Source organism: Macaca nemestrina, chromosome 4 (assembly GCF_043159975.1).
Source record: "Macaca nemestrina isolate mMacNem1 chromosome 4, mMacNem.hap1, whole genome shotgun sequence".
In the NCBI taxonomy this organism is placed as follows: Eukaryota; Metazoa; Chordata; class Mammalia; order Primates; family Cercopithecidae; genus Macaca; species Macaca nemestrina.
Window position 1 is genome coordinate 114,673,858 of NC_092128.1, and position 18,833 is coordinate 114,692,690.

The window sequence follows — 18,833 nt, forward strand, 5'->3', positions numbered from 1 at the left end:
GGGTGCTGTGTGGCCATCAGAGACTCAGACCGAGGAGGGAGATGCCGAGCAAGCCGGTGCCTGTGGATTGGGCAGAGGGGCTGGCGCTCCGGAGGGAACTGGCCTGGTGTGATGAGGAAGTCACAGGTGACCCCTTCGCCCCCATGGCTGGGGCTGCCCCATTCCAGCCTCCACCTGGGGCGGCAAGGGGTGCAGCATTCTGGGCAGCCTGACTCTCGAGCTGCCCCCAGAGCGGGAGACAACAGGCTGCGCTTCCTTCCCCAAACCTGATGAACACAATGACGCCTGAACCACACAGTGGGGCCAAAAGGGATCCATGGGAGCAGAGGGGCTCTGGGCGGTGCAGGACATCGCTAAGGAGGCAGAGGGAGCATAGGAGACAGTGGGGTGCAGGGGGGCAGGGGAGAGGGCTGGAGGTGGCAGGTGAGGAGGAGGGTGGGAGTGAGGGGCCTGTGATGGGGCATGGGCAGGGGGTGAGGGTGGGTGAGGGTGGGGCTGTGGTCTAAGGTACTCCTGAGCCCTAGCTGTGGGGTCTGATCTGCTGATGGGAGGCTCTAGGAGGCCACATGCCCCCACCCTTGCCCAGCATCTGCCCACCCCTCAGGGCACTCCACCCACCCTAGGATCCCACCTGCCCCGGCAGGTGTCTGGATGGGCCACCAGGGACCCTCGAGTCTACCTGGCCAGCAGGCAGGCAGCAGCACGCTCTGTGACATATCTCACCCCAGAAGCTCAGAGCAGGGGGACAGGGCTCCGTTCCACTTTCTACTTTTCTTCTAAGTAGAATATAAAGGAAAACCTCGTCTTCCTCCGCTCCAAGGGCACAGGCCTCTCCAGGCTGTTCTGCAAACTACAAAGTTCCTCCTCAAGGATCCTTAGAAAAGAAGCCAGTGCCCCGAACCCCACAGAAGTCTGGGGCCAAGAGACTCGCCAGTTCTGTCCCTCTCCCTGCCTGGCTCTAGGGGAGGCCCAGTGGCAGCAGAACTGCTCGCACTGCCCATCAGGGACGCGGGCCATGTCGCCAAGGGCAGTTTCCTATTGGTGCAGAGGCAAGTCACATCAAACTACTCCTGCTACTTTAAAAAAAATTCATTTTTCTGGATCAGAAAAGTAATACATACTCATTTTAAAAAGAGGTTTTTTTGAGACAGAGTTTTGCTCTCGTTGTCCACCCAGGCTGCAGTGCAATGGCGCAATCTCAGCTCACCACAAACTCCGTCTCCTGGGTTCAAGCGATTCTCCTGCCTCAGCCTCCCGAGTAGCTGGGATTACAGGCATGCGCCAGCATGCCCGGCTAATTTTGTATTTTTAAGGGTTTCTCCATGTTGGTCAGGTTGGTCTCGAACTCCCGACCTCAGGTGATCCACCCACCTTGGCCTCCCAAAGTGCTGGAATTACAGGCGTGAGCCACCGGCCTGGACTAAAAAGAGTTTTTAAATAGACAAAGAAGATACAAATTTAAAATCATCCACAATTTCACTACCTAGTGAGGTCCTCCGTTAGCCTTATTTACGTATTTATTTTTTGAAGACAGGGTCTTGCTCTGTCACCCAGGCTGGAATGCAGTGGCACGATCTCGGCTCACTGCAACTTTGAACTCCTGGGTTCAAACCATCCTCTTACCTCAGCTTCCCAAGTAGCTGATGTGCATGTGTGCCACCATGCCTGGCTAATTTTTTTAAGTTTTTGGTAGAGAGGGGGTCTCATTATACTGCCCAGGCTAGTCTCAAACTCCTGGTCTCCAGCAATCCTCCTGTCTTGGCCTCCCAAAATGTTAGGATTACAGGTGTGAGCTACCATGCCTGGTCTCAGGTTTTTTGTTCGTTCGTTTGTTTGTTTGTTTTTAATACACATCTCTGTGGCAGAGCAGGGTGGACAGAGCCCAGCGGGCAGGGAGTAATGCTGTCAGCTGTCCTTGAGGTGAGATGTACTATTACAAGAGACATCCTTGTCAGGTGTCAGGGTGGCATCTGGCCTGGGCCACAGCAGGCTACCAGTGGCCTATGCTTCCAGGGACTGGGCCCTGTCACCTCCCCAGCTGACATCTGCCATCCCTCAATCTGGTCTCCAGCAGCCAGGCCACCAACAGCCATCTCTGAGACCATCTGTCCCTCTTCATTCCCCCTGGGGAGGGCTGGCCTTGTGGGAAGGGCTGCCTGAGGGTCCACAGGAAGCCCCACCTGGATGGAGCCCAAGTTCCTCCATTCCATCCCCACACTGGGAGGCCCACAGACCCAGGGCCAAGCCCTCTGAACAGGGCCTTGGGCGTGGAGGGGAGGTGGCCTTTTGGCTCTGCACTGAGGTTACAAGTTTCCTTTGGCTTCATGCCCATTGCCCTGGGGTGTGGGTAAGCAAGGATGCTCAGGACCAGACGTGAGTCAGAAAGAGCAGCAGGAGTGGGTGAAGGAGGGGTGGTGAGGGTATAAGGGAAGAGGGACAGGCAGCGTGAGGGCTCTGCACCCACCTGGCATCAGCCTCGCTGTAGTATTCTCTCGCCACAATGTCTTCAAAGAGCTCCCCACCAGTGACCCTATGGGAGAAGCATGAAGGGGTCACAGATTCTGGAGACCCCTGTCACACTGTCACCTCCATTACTACCACCACCACCACCACTATCATCGCCATCACTCCCATCATCACTAATGTCACCATCACCAGCATCATCACAATCATCACCACCACCACCAACTACCATCATCACCAACCACCATCACCATCACTACCACCATCACCACCAACCATCACCATCACCACCAACCATCACCATCACCACCAACCAACATCACCACCAACCATCACCATCACCACCAACCAACATCACCATCACTACCACTATCACCAGCATCACCACCACCATCACCAACCACTATCACCACCACTATCACCACCATCACCACCACCATCACCATCACCACCACCACCATCACCATCACCACCACCACCATCACTACCATCACCATCACTACCACCACCCTTACCATCACCACCACCATCACCATCACCAACACCATCACCAACACCATCACCATCATCGCCATCACCATCACTACCACCACCCTTACCATCACCACCACTATCACCATCACCACCACCACATCACCATCACCACCATCACCACCACCATCACCACCACCATCAACACCATCACCACCATCACCACCATCACCACCACCATGACCACCATCACCATCACCAACACCACTATCACCATCACCAACACCAATACCATCACCACCATCACCATCATCACTACTATCACTACCATCATCACCATCACCTACACCACCACCACCACCATCATCACCATCACTACCACCACCACCATCATCACTATCACTATCACCACCATCACACCATTACCATTATCATCACCACCACCATCACCATCATCACTTGGGACTGACAGCTTACTAGTGCTTACTTATCTATAATGACATTTAACATTTCAGTCCTCACAACCGCTCTATGACTTTGGTCTATACTCCATTTTTATGGATGAGCAAACAAGTTTCAAAGATTTGGTGACTTGCAGAGTGGGCAGCACAGGAACTTTGTCTCGGGGTCTGCATTGTTACACCCAGGCCTTGTGACTCAAATTCCAAGTCTGAGAAGATCTGGTCTCCCCTCCTCAACACTCTCCCACCCCCACTTAGGGCCAGAGTGGTGGCCCTTGCACAGGATCAGAGGCCCAAAGACACGGTGCCTAAATCTGGCCTCTTTGGTGGCCCGGGGTCTTGAGGTGTTCAAGGTCCCATCTCTAGGAGGAGAACAGAGATGACAGGCAGAAGGGAGGTCTCTGCCCACTCTCCTGCCCTGTGTCTCCACCCAGTGAGTAGTCATTGGGCTCTACGGTCAGGATAGACCCTGTGAACAGAAGCCACAATCTGAAGGGCCTCTGGGAGCTGGGTAATGTGGGCATGGAACAAAAAGGTGGAGGGGCTGGACGCACGGCAGGGGAGTAGGACAGCCCTCCATAGGTCTGCCCAAGCCCCTCACACACTCAGCCTGCTTGAGTCGGCTGGAAGACTCCCCTAGAAGTTCCCACCCCTGAGAAGGTTAGGGTCTCTGCTCCCACACCACCTCCTGTGACCCTATGTGTGGGGCAGGCCTGTGGGGCCCGAACCCCTCCTCTGCCTCTGCACCCTCTTCCCCATCCCCCCACCTGCTCCACTGCACTGCCCAGGCGCTGTGGCTTCTCTATCTGCCTGGCAGTTTTCCCCATTGGTTCTGGAAAGTAGGGCTTAGGTCTTCCTCATTTTTGGGCCCAGCACTTGGGGCTGGGCTGGTCCACGGCAGGGAAGACCCAGGGAGTGGGTCTGTTTAACATGTGACCTTGGCACATGTGGATGCTCTCTCAGCACTAGAGAAAAAGAAAAGTGAGCATGTGTTGAATGTTGGCTCCCCCCTGCTCCAGCTAAACACATGCCCTGATGATCCCATTGAATCCCCTCAAAATCCTTCGAGCAATGTGAGGGTGAAATGCACTGGGAAGACACCCAAGTCCCTGGCACCTAGCAAGGCATTAAAAGACTGGGTGTTCCCTTTCCTTTCCCCGTTTTTCTGTCTGGGCTGGGGGCTGGGGGCTGGGGGCAGGGGCTCTGCCTCTGTTGCCTGACTGGCTCTGCTGTTCTGTGTCCCCAACCTGCACCTGACATAAGACCTGGAGCTCTGCTCACCCTTGCTCACTCCTCTGCGTGCCTCTCTCACTCCTCATGGGCCAGCACATTTATACAGCCAATCAACCACCAGATCAACCACAAGGAAACAAAACAGTGTTGACGGGGGCCCTTCCCAGGGTCATCTGGTCTGGCTCCTGAGCTTGGCCTGTCCGTGAGGGGGTGTGTGTGCATGTGTTCACATGTGTGGGTGCCTGTGTGTGCCCTTGTGTACATGTATACTGGCTTGTGCATGTGAGCACATGTGCATGTGTGTCTGCATGTCCGTCTGTACCTATGTGTGCCCATGCGTGCACTCATGTTCATGTATATTGTTTTGCATGTGTGCATGCGTGCCTGTGTGCATGTGTGTACAACTGTGTGCCTGTGTGTGCCCTTGTGTACTTGTAGAGCAGTTTGTGCATGTGCACACGTGTGCATGTGTGTCAGTGTGCATGTTTGTACATGTGTGTGCTTGTGTGTATACATGTGCATTGGGTAGGAAGATCAAATCCCACATCTAGCCCAGCAAGGGTCTGGCATGCCCCAGTGTTGTGCTATAACTGTCCAGGTCTTGGCACACATTAACACAGATTAGGCTCTGTAGATGCTGAGTCTAGGCACAGAACAGTGGCTAAAAGGCCTTAAGGTCTTGAGCCAGGGCTGCACCCCAGAGTCCCTCCAAGGGGTGCCTCACTAGGGCTGATGCCAGGCCCTCTGGGGTGCTCTGTGTGCTCAGGAAGCTGCACCTGAGACTCCCTGGCCAGGGCCATCTAGTGGTTCAGTTTCAGGGAAGGGAGTTTGCTTCTCCACCCACGTTGGTTGCTGTGGGGAGTTTGGGAGACTCAATACTGGCCCAGGAGGAACATAGTCTGGGAAGGCACACATATGGTTTCATGGTCCCCTTTCCTCAGGCTGTGGGGGACACATGGCTGATTCTAGGCTTCAGCCATGGCACCTATGGGAGCTTCTGTCCTCTGGGTGTGCAGGTGTGTGTGAGACCCTCTATTCCCAAGCCTGGTTCTCAAGCCCTGTGACATTCCCAAGCAAGGGGAGTGGGGATATCTGTCAATCCCCCAGAATCCACAGAGTCCCCAAACTACCGTGGGGCCTCAGGGCCTCCTGAGGGCGATGCCAGCCAACTCCAGAAACCACTGTCCCCGCCCTCTGCTGGCCTGAGGCTGGCTGAGGCACAGGGGCCATGGAGGTTTGTGGGGAAGACATGCAGGGTCCTTCCTGACTTGCCAGACAATGTCTTCTTCCCAGCCTGCCTCAGGGCCTCCACTGACACCTGCCTGGCATGTGCTTGGCAAGGCGGGAGACATGAGAGTCTCTCAAATGGGCACACACATGCACGAACACACCACCCTTTCTTCTCCTCAGCTCCTGTGACACATGCAGCCATCTGTTGACCACCAGGGCCCCTGGACAGGACCAATCCCACAGTCTCTCCATTTCCTGGGAAAAGAGGCTGATGGAGGTGTGGTGGGGCCCACAGGTGTGCAGCAAGCCTGCCAGCTCCCCAGGGCCACAGGACAGACGTTTCAGGACACAGCCTCAGCCAGGCCGTGGCGACTGTGTCCAGGTCAGCCCCAGTCACCTGGCTGGTGATTGCAGTTGGTGTCTTGTGGGACATGCAGGGGAACCTGAGAGGTGGCCAAGCCCCTGCAGGGACAGTCTCAGCTTCTCTAGGCCAGAGAACCTCATGTGGACAGAGGCCTCCTCAGGCCTACATGTGCCATGGCCTGTCGTCTGTCACTTGAGGAAGGAGGAGCTGAGAGGGCAGTCCCCATGCAGGCGCGTCCTATCTCTGCTTGGCCTGCACGCTCACAGCAGCCATGGGGAGGGCCTGGGGTAACCATGGCAATAGCACCAAGGTTGGGCTTCCCTGGCTGTGCGGCCGCCTGGGGGCCACAGGGCCAGGCTAAGGCCTATGGGCCCTTGCCCAGGTCAGGGTCCTGGAGCAGCACTGACTCACAGACAGCTAAATATAGCGCTGCTTAGCAGGAACTGTCAAAAGTGAGGGAGATGAGATCACTGCTTCTAAATCCGGCAGGAAGTGAGAGGCGGCAGCGGCCCCAGACACCTTCTCACTGAGCTACCGCACACACACTCATAAAACACTCACACATGCACATTCATGCACACACACACGCACACATGCATGCACACACATGCAAACACACATGCATACACTTGTGCCAGCGTACCCACATGCACATACCTCCACACGCTCACTCACACATTCACACAATACACATGCACATGTATGCACATCCCCACCCATATGTACCCTGATTTCATGTGCTCACACGCCCCCATGTGCAAACGCCCACACACACGCATACATGTGCACATGCTCACATCTCACAGCCACATTCATAAACACACACATGTGCGCTCACGCCAGCCAGCGGTGTCCCAGTCCTTCGGACGAGGGCTCCAAGGAAAGAAGGGTGAATGCAGCTTCTGACTGACTATTCCTCTGGGGTCCACCCACCCACTGCCTCCAGTGTACCCTGTTCTGTGTGGAAGAGAGGGGGAGCCCAGGATGTCAGCCCTGCCTCCGTGGGCCTCAGTAACCCTAGTGCAAAGCAAATGAGGAGAAGCGAGGGAGGCTGGGCCAGGCACAACTTGGAGCAAGGGGACCAGCAGCAGAAGCACACTCAAGGGAGTGGCCAGCCCACGGGTTGGGACTATTCCCTGGGGCTGGGGAGGGTGCAGATCCCACCCTGAGCCAAGGCTGGGAGTGAGTGTGGCGAGAGTCCCCAGCTCTGGAACTTACAGATCGAAGACCAGGTAGTGGAAGCCCTCCTCGGAGATGCTGTCGTGGAGACGCACTGTGGGGACAGAGAAGCCATGAGGGGCTGGCAGTAGCCCAGGACACACCCCCTGCCTGCCTCCATACCTGGCCAGGCACACCACGAGCTGTGTAAGCCCTAGGGCTGCCCACAGGATCGGGCTGGGTAGGGCCTAGGTGGGCAGGGCTGAGCAGAGTGCTTTGGGCCCTGTGGGCCAGCTGACCACCCAGCGAGCACCCACAGGGCCTCTGGGCCCCTGCCCTTTCCTTGCCCTCAGCTGCCAGTCTGGTCACCTGTCTTCTTCTGCCAGAGAGAGACCAGGCCCTTTTGGTCCCAGCCTGGGCCTCAGTTGCTCCCAAACACCATGGAGATGAGCAGGAGGAGCTCACACCGCCAAACCCCAGAAAGGAGCCGCCATGAAGCTCCACATGAGGAGAAGCTGGGACAAAAACCACTCGTTATTTGTCTTGGGTCTTCCCAGGGCTGCCCTCAGCCTTCAGGCTCTGTGTCTTTGCTGTGTGCTGCCGGCACAGGCTGGCGGGCAGGGTCCCCGCCCAATGCAACATCATCCAAAGGTTGGGCCCTGAGCTCCAATTCCAGAGCTGGTATGGTCAGCAGGATGGACCACCATCATTCCCTCCTTCCTCCCTGCACAGCTTCCCATGACAATCTATGTGCAGCGTGCCTGGCCCTGGAACTCTGCCTGGCGCAGGGCAGGAGCTGGTCAGGATGTGATGAATGAACGAGTGGATAGATGAAGAGGCGAGGGAACAGTGAGTGATTTCAGCACAAAGCAAGCAACCTCAAGGCCTGCTTTTCCTTGAGCTGGAGATGTGCCCTGTACTAAGCAGCAAATATTTTCTAGGAATGACTCATTTTGGACACTCTCCCACGTGCCGATTCTGATGATTGCTAGAACAACGAGGACGATGACAGCCAACACACTAGGGCTGTTCTAAGCACTCTGTGTGTGTTATTTCATTTAACCTTCCCGACCACCCTGAGAAGTTACAGATGAGGAAGCTGAAGCACAGAGAGCTTAGGTAAGCAGCTGACAGTCACACAGCTCACAAAGGCAGAATAGGGCTGTGGACTCAGGGGACAGTCTGCTTTGAGGGCCTGCACCAGCCTCATTCCCTCCAGTCTTCAAATCCTGGGAAGACGAACCCCTGAGGTGTGGCTCTCCTCCACCACTTGAGACTGGGCCACAGACACTGAACAGGTAAGGCGCAGCTGTCTTCTCCTAGGTTCGCAGGCCCCTGGGCCTCAGGCAGCCCCTTCCTCGGATGCTCCAGCGCTGTTCCAGTTTCTAACTGGCTGCCAGTGCCCTCCCTCCTCTGGCTCTGGTTCTCCCAGGGGCCTGGCCTGATAATGTCCTTACATCCGGGAACTCCATGTGGCCTCTGGGGCCTAGGACTCACCCTACAGATTCCTGGACTCCAGCAGCCCCACACCGATGGCCCTCCTTAGCCCCTAAACCTCAGACAAAATGCCCTCCACCAAGGGCAGGCCAGGCCCCAGAAGCCTCCACAGAGTCAGAAAATATAGGGCAAGCCCTGCCTTTGCCACTTGCTCTGGCTGTGTGACCTGGGGCAGGTTGCTCAGACCATCTAAGCCTCAATCTGCCCCTCTGTGAAATAGTATAAATAGCACCTCTTCACGGGGTGGCCATGAAGATCAATTATGTAACCTTTGTGGTGCTCTGAAACAGTGAGCACTAGGTGAGCCACAGCTCTGGGACCATCACTGTCACCATCATCACCTGAATGTGAAGAATCCCAGGTGACCAACGCTCCGCACCAGGGCCTGGGGCCCACTTAAGAGTCCTGGGGTTTTTGCAAGCCCAGTGCAAAAAGACCTGCTCCACTTCTCTGCCTCAGGCCAGTAGCCCAGCCTTCTCCTCTCTGCCCCCACCAAGCCCCATTCTCAAAGAGCAAGGTCTTCCCCAGACCATGTCCTGGGTCAGCTCCCTGGGCGGAGGGCAAATCTTGCCCACCAGGGCTGTCTGGGAGCTGATGCTGACCTCTGTCAAGCAGGGACTCCACCAGCTAAGGCACTTGTCTGAAACCAATGTCCCCTTTCCCTCTCACCCATCTCTGGCTGACTTCTGTCCCAAGAGCAAGGATGCCCTCTCACTAGGTCCCCTGGACCCTCTCTTCACCCCTACGCAGGCTGGCCTGTGTGTCCCTAAGACATGGCGGATCCTGGAGGCCCACCAACATCCCGCTTCTGGCACTTGCCTGTGAAACCTCTGGAGTTAAAAAACTCACCCCTCCCCACTCCTTTCTAGTGGGGGCTGCCCAATAAGCCCAGCTGGGGGCCCAGCAGGCTGGCCCCTCTGAACTGCCCCACCTGGGACATGCTTCATGAAAATCACACACTCAGAGCAGAGGTGATCCCAGGGGCCAGGGAGGGGATGCCCCCCACAGAACCCCACAGGCAGCTCCAAGGGAGGCCCTGTCATCCATGAAGGTACCTCACCGCTCCCTGGGGGTGCTGCAGGGCCATCCTCATGGTGGGGGCTGCCCCTGCCCTCAGGCACCCACCTCCCCATGCAGGCCTGGTGGGGTGGGGCAGAGGCAGATGGGCTCTGGGGTGGCAGTGGGAGGGGAGATCCCACCTCCTCAGCAGGAAGCAGGCTGCTTAGGCCAGATGGAGCACTGGGGGTCTGTGTGGGGAGTCTGGGCCATGCGCATGTGGACACTTTTTAAAAAAACATTTTTAACATTTTAAAAATAGTTATATACTTATTTTAGTGGTTTAAAAGAAAACGTAACTGGCACATCAGACGGCGAATTCACACACAGGGCTAAGTAAAAAAGTGAATTGTCAGAAAATCTATTTAAATAAAAACAGTAAGCAAATAACACTGTGGGCAGCATACAGAGGTGGTAAATAAATAAAGTCCTGGATTACTAAGAGGAACCAGGGTGAAGAGTCCAGTCTGGATGCAGTGGGACGGTGGGCAGCGGCGAATCTCTCCAGGGGCTAAGCTGCAGCAGTGGGACCCTGAGAGCCCACCGGGGGCTGCAGCCTGGCGCGCGCCCTGGAGTTGGGGCTGCCGCTTTCCATGCTGGGGTCCTGCTGGGTCCACTGGGGCACCTGCCCCTCTGCCCAGCTCATTGGTGAAGCATTGGATGAGGTAAGGTGGTTCCAGTCCCCTAAACCAGGCGATGAGGGTTCGGCGACCTTCGGAGCCAGGCCCAGGTGAGTGTGTGGATGCCCCAGGCTCCTAAACAGGCTCCCAGTCCCCAGCTGTTCCTTTGGAACAAGCACACCTGGGGTCCTCCTGGCATAAGTGAATCAGAGCTTTGGAGGAAAGGGCCCAAAATCCACCTGACAGCTCCCCGCGTGTGTCTGAGGCCAAGAGCGGCTGCCATCCCCAGGGCATTTCCTGGCTGCTCCCCAATATGGGCAAGGCCTGGGTTCCAGGCTCCAGATGCCCCCGTGGAGCAGCTGACTCTGGGCCAGGGTCACTTGACCTCAGACCGTAGTTCCAGAAGCCCTGGGCCAGCAAAAGAAAACAGTAGGGGCTCTCAGCCCGAGGACGGCATGCGCTGGGGTCTTTGGTCAGTCTTTGTTTTCCTTGTAATTGGGCCATCTTGTGGCTTTTTTGAGGCCACAGAATGTTGAGGCCCCTGTGTGTTCTCAGCAGAATGGTGGCTCAGTGTTATGGTGGCTCAGAGTTATGGGGGTTACGTGCTGGGCACTGGCTCAGCGGAAGGCTCTGTGAGGAATGTGTCCTTTACCTTCCTCTACAGCCACTGTCACCAATGCCACAGACAAGACCCAAAGGACAGAGTGGGGTGGGGAGGGGACCTGTCCAGTTGGGTGGAGCTGGGCACCCAGAGCCCCGCCTTGGGGCTGCCCTGGCTCTGAGCACTCCCTGGAATCATGTCACACAGGACAAAGTCCTCAAGGTCAGGGGAGGAAAGGGGGCGTCCTCAGCGGCTTCTGGTGGGATATTTCAACAGAGAAGAAAAGGAAGTCTTTCTGTATCTCTTTGAAAGTCTGATAGAGAAACCGGAACAGGATCCATCCCCCCGCCCACCCCGGGTCGCTCACCGATATTGGAATGCTTCAGAAGGCGGCAGATCCGAGCCTCTCTCTCCAACTTCTGGTGATCTGGGGGACAGAAAAGAACAAGGCGTCACCTCCTGCCCCAGCAACTGGTGGCCCACGGATTGTCCATGTCAGGAGAGGCCCACCAGGGTGTGCCAGGGCCTCTGATGAAGAGAGGAGTGGTTGTGACCCCACAGTGAGTAGTCGTGCCCCCGCCAAGGGAGCACCCTTTGTGGGCACCCCCTGGGCCACTGGTGGCAAGGCTGGGGCAGGGACCAGCTGGCTTGTGTTTGGGGTGGAGAGGCCCATTCAGGTGGTGAGTGCTACTAACTCGGGGCTAAAAGTTTCCCTGGATGATTCAAAGTCAGCAGTGCACTGATTTAATCCTCCACTTATTTGTCCTAATTCCATACTCTTTGGAGCTTTTGGCTGAAGCCAAATTTGTTCTTCCGAGGCAGGGGAGGGGCTGTCAGAATGGGGCCGGGAGGGGGTGAGGGTGTGCCCCGGAGCCGGCTGGCAGGAGGAGGAGGGGAAAGCCTCAGAGAGGCCTTGCTTGGGGTATAGAAGTAAACTGGTGGTGAAGCAGGAGGTGGCCCCTCCTTCCCTCACCACTCTCCTCCCACCCCACAAGGTGCAGGGCCCAGATCCCTGGACACTGGAGGTGTGGAGGTGACTGGTGCCCCTTGGGTGACCCCTCCACTGGCCCCCAAAGGATGGAGCAACTTATCTGCCAGAAATTTTACATTTCAATTACAGGCAGGAGGCTTTTTAAAACTGATGGAGATTGTAATAGCAAAACCCAAAACCCCACACTTCCCCTGACAGGACTCCATGCGCTGCAGTCCCACAGGGTCCCATACAGCAATGCAACAAAGTCCTCCACCAACCCCCACGTGCAGGTAGCACCCACATCCTAATAGTATGTAGGGAACGAGCAGCAAAGGAGGACTCACAGTGTGCTCTTATTTACACAAAGGTCGAAACTAGACAGTCGGTGGGCACAGCCGCGCATGGGGAGCTGCGAGGAAAGGACAGTGCATTTCAGAGTTCAGGACGTGACTGGGGAGGGCGCATCGGTGTCTGGAGCCCCCTCCACCTGCCCAGTGCTGAGTCCCACCACAGGAAAGGTGAGCAGGGCCGGGGGCACATAATTAATACACAAGATAAGACCTCGGGGATGCCTCCTTCGCCAGGAATGCCCAGTAGCGCCCAGGAGCAGGGAAAGAATGAGGCTGCAACTTCACAATCTTCCTCCGGAGGCACTGAAACCTCTGATCCCTGGGCTTGGCAGAAACTTGTCTGCCTGCAGGAAGGGAGGCCTGGCCGAGTCGTGTTTGGGGTCAGTTCCCCTGGAGCAGGTGTGGCGATGGTGGCCTGGGGTACAGGACATGCCTGCAAACACGTATAGGCCTTGAGTGAGAAAGCCACGCCTGCAGATGGGAAGGTCTCTGGGAGCGGCATCCCCCGACTTCCCCCTCCCAGGACAGGCATTCGTCTCCCTGCCCTGGCCACCTGGCTGCCATCTGCTTCAAGCCCAGCCGCCTGGCATCCCACGAGAGGGATTCAGAGGGATCTGACAGAGCCTCCAGGTGGCACAGAGGGAGTCAGACCCCACCCCGCTGTTTTGCTGGAAGCCCAGGGCATACCTGCTCCCTCCCCCACCTGCACACCCACCTCAGCAAGCACTGCACAGTCTTCTAGAATACCCCAGTCCCTGCTCCCTCTCCCTCTCCTCTCCCCTCCCACTGAAGTGGGAGCTGAGGTGCCAGGAGCCTCAGGGATTTGTGATGGCAGAACTGGAACCAGCCCAAGTGTCTGTCAGCATCGGAATGGAAAAATCAAACATAGTCCTAATAGAATACACACGGTGTGGGCTCCGTTTTCCTATCTGCATGGAGCTCAAAACCCAGCAACACTGGACACACCTGCGGAGAGGAGGGGTCCATGCACGAGGCCTGGCTCCAGTGGAAAGCAGGGGATGGATTCTTGTAACACCCCCAACCCCCATCCCTCTGGGGTGGGAGGAGGGAGGGCTCTCAGTGTGCAGGGCGGTGAGTTCATGGGGTTATTGTTTTATTTCCTAGTGTCTTTCTTACACTGATTCTGAACATTTTTCAGACATAGAGAAACACTGCAACAATAGTACAGAGCAATCGTGTACAGCACTTCTGTACAATCTCCCTGCCCCGCCCCGCTTCCATATGACACACTCGCTTTTTCTGACGCGTGTGTAACACCAGGCAGCACTCAGGTGTGTCTCATAAGGACAGGGTGTCCCTTCCATAATCTCAATGCAGGTCCCAGATTCAGTAAATTGAATGCAGATATGACACTCATGTCTCTAAGCTACAATCCACGTTCCACCTTTCCAACCTGTCCCAATAAAGTTGATGGCTAATCTTTCCCCAGGACAGGATCCAAGCCCGGGACCACACATCGCCACGGGACGTGTGGGCCAGCGCCAGGCTGAGGGAAAGGAGGACCTGGGAGAGAGGCGGTGGAACCATGGCACATAGTTTCCTTTTGAAAAATTGCCTGATTAGAGTTAAATCAATAAAATCATAAATCCAAATCAGGAGAAAGATGCAATTATGAACGCACTCTCCTGGGACACAGATAATTTACATGCCTGTGTTTTATTACTGAAACATCGCCAAGAGCTGAGCCCCAGCCCAAAGATGATACCTATTCCTGAGCACGTGTTTAGGGAGATAATTATTTGTGTGGGGCGAAGAAAGGGCACCTGGCTGCCCAGTCCTGGCACCAGGTGTCCACTCACGGTGGCCATACAGATTGCTGACTGGTCCTCTTTCTGTAACACCCACAACAGCACCTCGACCACCTCCTCCCAGCAGCTGCAGTAGGTTAGCGCTCAGAGAGCCGCTTGGAAACCATCAACCATGACACAAGATCTAAGCTGGTAACATCCAGACACACACGTCGTATAGCGTGCTTCACTCTCGGTGCCAGGTTTATGGCTAATGTTGTTTTATTTGTTAACTTCCCCTCCCCCAGTTTTGACAGTGATCATGTGTTACTTCCATAATTTAGCAAAGCATTGTTTTTAAAAAAGATTTTGATCCTGTCTCCAGTGAGCAAGCTACTGATTCAATATGACAAGGATGTTTCATAAAATCTGCTATGGTAACATTTGCCCTTAAATTTTAAAAAATCAGGCAAAAAATAAATCTAAGCGGATGTAAGGTGACTCTGGATGGGACTGAGAAGCCACAAGAAGGAGGGGGCAGGAGGAGGCGGCATTCTCTCTGGACCTGGCTCAGACAGCCCCATCTCAGGGCAGGCCAGAATCCAGCTTCCTAACTCTGTGCATATACTATGATTTCCTTTCTACAAAACCAGGGACATTATTCTCAGCTTCCACATTCACATCGTAAACCCCTTGTCATGAACAAGGTTAAGTAAGTTAAACTGAACCCAATCCAGTGCATAAGAAATGTGCCCTGGCCCTAAACAGTACAGCAGAACCTGGCCCTCGACAGTACAGAGGAATCTGGGGGAAGCCCCAGCTCAGTCCTGTTCCCTGCCCCAGACAGTGGAGCAACCACATCTTGCTCATCCCTGCCTGCCAGCCTCATTCTGGGGGGCTCTGGTCCCCAGGGAATCTGCTGGACTCAGGAGACCAGAGCAGTGGCCACTGAGCAGGTCCCGAGGCCAGCAGGCCTGTGGCGAGAACACAGCCAGAAGTCTGCCAGCAGCGGCTCCCTACCTGTCCAGGGCCCTGTCAGTGCCCCCGGGACCCCAGCAGGGCACCCCTTCCTGAAGGAGGTCCCAAGAGGCCTCCTGAGTGGCCAGCCCTGGCTATGCCCACTACAGTGACGTCCTGGTCAGGGCCAGGCAGTGGGTCACGTAGCTCATCCAGGTGACCCAGTAAGAGGGGCTCACCAGGTGTGGGGGCTGTGGGGGCTGAGTGGCCAGGCCTCAGGGCTGTGCTAGGTTCTCTGAGGGGCCTGGAGTTGGGACGCTCAGGATCACCCAAGACCCCTGATGCTCTTCATCCTCATTGCCACATCTCACAGCTGGGCAGGGATGTCCGTGTGGTTAACATTTTATTAGGTAGTATTGATGCAAGTCACAGAAGAGGTGCCACACCTCTGTAGGTTGTGAATCCAACGACAAGGAAACCCCAAGAGCCCACTCCACCCGACAGCTGGTGCCTGGTCAATTCCTCAGAAGGTGCTGGATCCCCTCTCCCCATCGGCCAATGTCAGGCTCAGGCTCATGGCACTTCTGCGCGCGCACTGGCTCCCAGAACTGCAGTTCCCTGTGATGCTGAGTTTTCCTAAAGGAGTCTAAGAACAGCCTCTGACACAGACCATGGGACAGAAAGCAGCGGCTGGGGAGTGAGGACACAGGCTGAGCCCCTCCCAACCTCCAGGGGACCTCACCCCATCAAGAGGAAACCCCTCTGCCCTCCTGCCCTCCCTCTTCTTCTCCCATCCCAAGACCCCTGGCCAAGGTCTTGGGGGTCCAGGGCAGACAGTCCCTGGGGCACAAAAAGCCAATGACAGCAGTGCCTGTGCCTCTTGTTATAGCAGAGTGATGAGCAGAGTGTTCTCAGACCCTGATTCTGCCTGTGGAGACTCAAGAGGTGATGCTTCAGTGGGGTTTTAGAGGATGAGTAGGAGTTTGCCTACTCATGCTGGAAAAAGACTTGGTTCTCACACCCCCTCTGATGTGAAGCTTGGAGAGGGAACTCGAGTTCAACCAGCTCCTAAACGCTTGGGCATCTTGCAAATCTGCACCCTAAACGGAGGCAAGGGCGTATGTGTGTGGGCCTGTATTTAAGCCAGAAGGTGACTGACCCATCAGTGCGGATGCAATTCTACACATGCGCACACGTGTGTACACATTTACACACCGGCTCCCCAAGGGGGTGGCTCAGAGAGACGCTGGCAAAAGCATTGCTATTTATTTCTCCTACCAGAGAAACATCCCACAGATCAAATACAGCATTCATTTATACCCCCATAAAAGCATTTATCAAAAAACCCCCCAAACAACAACAATAAACCCCATAAACAATTGTCCTCAAAAAGATCAGGCTAAACCAGAGCCTGTAATTATCCGCCTGCCTGCTTGAATTCTAATGATAGTGATAGTGCGACATCCTCCGATTCCAGCCCTCGGGGAATGCCGAGCGCCGGGAGCTTTTCTAGGTGATTTAGCTACAATCTCGGCAGAGAGCCCTGGCCTGCCGGCCACTCATCTCGCCAAACCTGCACCCTGGGTGTCCCCCGAGGTCTGCACGACAGGTGGGGCCAAGTGCTGGGGCACAGGCAGGCTGGGGCCACGGAAAGACAGGGAAGAGAAGCACCCCCAGCCGAGCCCTGTACAGCCTGCTGGGCTCATCTCACGGCAGGCTTCTCACCCGCTCCCGCACACATCCCAGGACGCCGAAGACACCCGGACCGCAAGGGGCAGGCTTCTGGGCTGGAACTCAAAGCCAAGGCTCTCGCTGAAGTGCAGGGGCTCTCTGTGATATGCCACTTGGTCCGCATTTCCTGCTGCTCTCTAGACTGGTGGGTGGTGCCTGCCTGGTGGCTGCAGTCTCTGCTCAATGCAGAATCTGATATTTACAGCCTGCAGATGCTGGCTGTGGGGGCAGCAAGGCCGACATCACAGAGGAAGGGGAGACAACCCCACACCGGCACCAGGAGGGCGCTCAAGGGCCCAGGAGACAAGGCTCCCCTCCTCCCTCACCCCACAGCCTTCTCCAAAACACTGAGAGCCCAGCCAATCTGGGTTACCTGCCTGCAGAGGCCTGACCAAAGCAAACCACTCATGCTGGTGGGGAAAGACAAGGTCGGGTTACACTTGCCTAGATGTCCAGCCTCTCAGGAGCAGGGACCATAGACCCTCCACCAGCAGCCATTCCCAGATCCACAGGACCCCCGAAGCCTCAGCGTGGAGCTCTGAGGGGCGGGGTAGGGGAGTGGGGGCTCCTCCAAGCTGTTACTACGCTGGCGGGTTGGCAGCTGGCACCCACCACCATGAAGGTGACAGGGGCAGGGGCCACCTCAAGGTGCCCACGGCCAAGTGCAGGAAGAGACAGGACCAGGACATGGGCACAGCCACGTGACCCATCCCGGAGCACCTGCCACATGCCAGGCACCGTCTGTTCTGTGCACATTACAGGCATTAACCTATTTCATTCCAAAAATGCCCTGAAAGACCAGGAGTGGCGGGGGAGAGACTGCAAACCTCTCATGGTGTGGCGGGAGCTCCTCCCCTCCTGCCACACCACCCTCATCAGTGCAGGAGTCGTAGGGTCCCCTGAGCTAAGAACAAAGAGAAGCCAGCTGAGGGCGATGGGAGAGGTGGAGATGACGGGGAAGGACATTCACACCAACCCTGCTGCATCTGCAGGGTGAGGCACAGGGCAAAGATGAGGAAACTGAGGCACAGAGAGGAGCTCAAAGTTGCCAGGGCTGAAAGGCCAAGGCTGGGTGACTGGTGGGGTGGGCAGCGTAGCCTTCAAAATCCCAAAGGCACACTTGTGCATGGCTCTGGGGACCCCTCGTGTCCCAAGTGGATGGCACCCAGAAGCCATGGTGTGACCAGTGCCCCCCAAGGGGGAGGGAGGGTCTTACAGGACAAGGTTACATGGTTTGGTAAATCATTTAATGTTTGTTCCCATAATTTCCTCTTTCTTTCTCCAGCGCCAAGAAGGGGTCCGGGATGGATCTGGCAGAGGCTTCCCTGCCCACCCAGTCCCCCTATGCCATCCTCCACCCTCCCCGCCCCTCCTCCTCCCCGGCAGTGGGTGAGTCACAGCAGGGGTGGGGGGTGGTGAGTGAGAGGAACCAGGGAGAAGGGGAACAGGAGGGCGTGGGTGGGCACCAGGCCCCCTGCCAGCCACCAGGAGAAATAGCAGAGCTGGCACCTCCAGGAGGACACCGCAGGGCACTGGGCGGGGGCGGCAGAGGGGCAGGAGGGGGAGGCACGAGGCCCACCTGTGTCAGGAATGGCTGCTTCCCTCTCACCCCAGAGCCTCTGGAGTTGTCAGGCCCAGAGACCTGGAGGAGGCCTGCCGGGTAAGCTCTGTGCTGGCTGGGGGATGCAGTTAGGGCCACCTGGGACCACTGCCACCAGGGTCTAAGGGCTGGGGGGTGGGGCTCCCTAGGTGCCATGAGTACTACCCACTGTGTGGCTTGGGACAAGAGATGGCACCTCCCTGGGCCTCATCTGGAAGATGGCTGTAATAATGGTATCTGGCCCCAGGACTGTGCTGGACTGAAAATGGAATCATGTGTGAAAATCCACATGGGCCTGGCACAGGGTGGGTGCTCAAGAA

At 56.3% G+C, this 18,833-nt stretch overlaps 2 protein-coding genes across 24 annotated transcripts in view; one reads left to right on the forward strand and one right to left on the reverse strand.

Moving 5' to 3' along the window:
- Positions 1-18,833, reverse strand: part of LOC105494213 (calcium/calmodulin dependent protein kinase II beta) — a 109,383-nt gene that overhangs the window by 35,206 nt on the left and 55,344 nt on the right. For all 23 annotated transcript variants that reach the window (XM_011762482.3, XM_011762483.3, XM_011762480.3 and 20 more), the window contains exons 3-5: positions 11,522-11,581; positions 7,441-7,495; positions 2,465-2,530 (exon numbers count right to left, since the gene is read on the reverse strand). In XM_011762482.3, coding sequence (XP_011760784.1) covers positions 2,465-2,530; positions 7,441-7,495; positions 11,522-11,581 — 181 coding nt within the window. The remainder of the gene's footprint in view (positions 1-2,464; positions 2,531-7,440; positions 7,496-11,521; positions 11,582-18,833) is intronic.
- LOC105494244 (oxoglutarate dehydrogenase) overlaps positions 1-18,833 on the forward strand; it is a 467,517-nt gene that overhangs the window by 23,514 nt on the left and 425,170 nt on the right. The gene's annotated exons all lie outside the window — the stretch shown is intronic.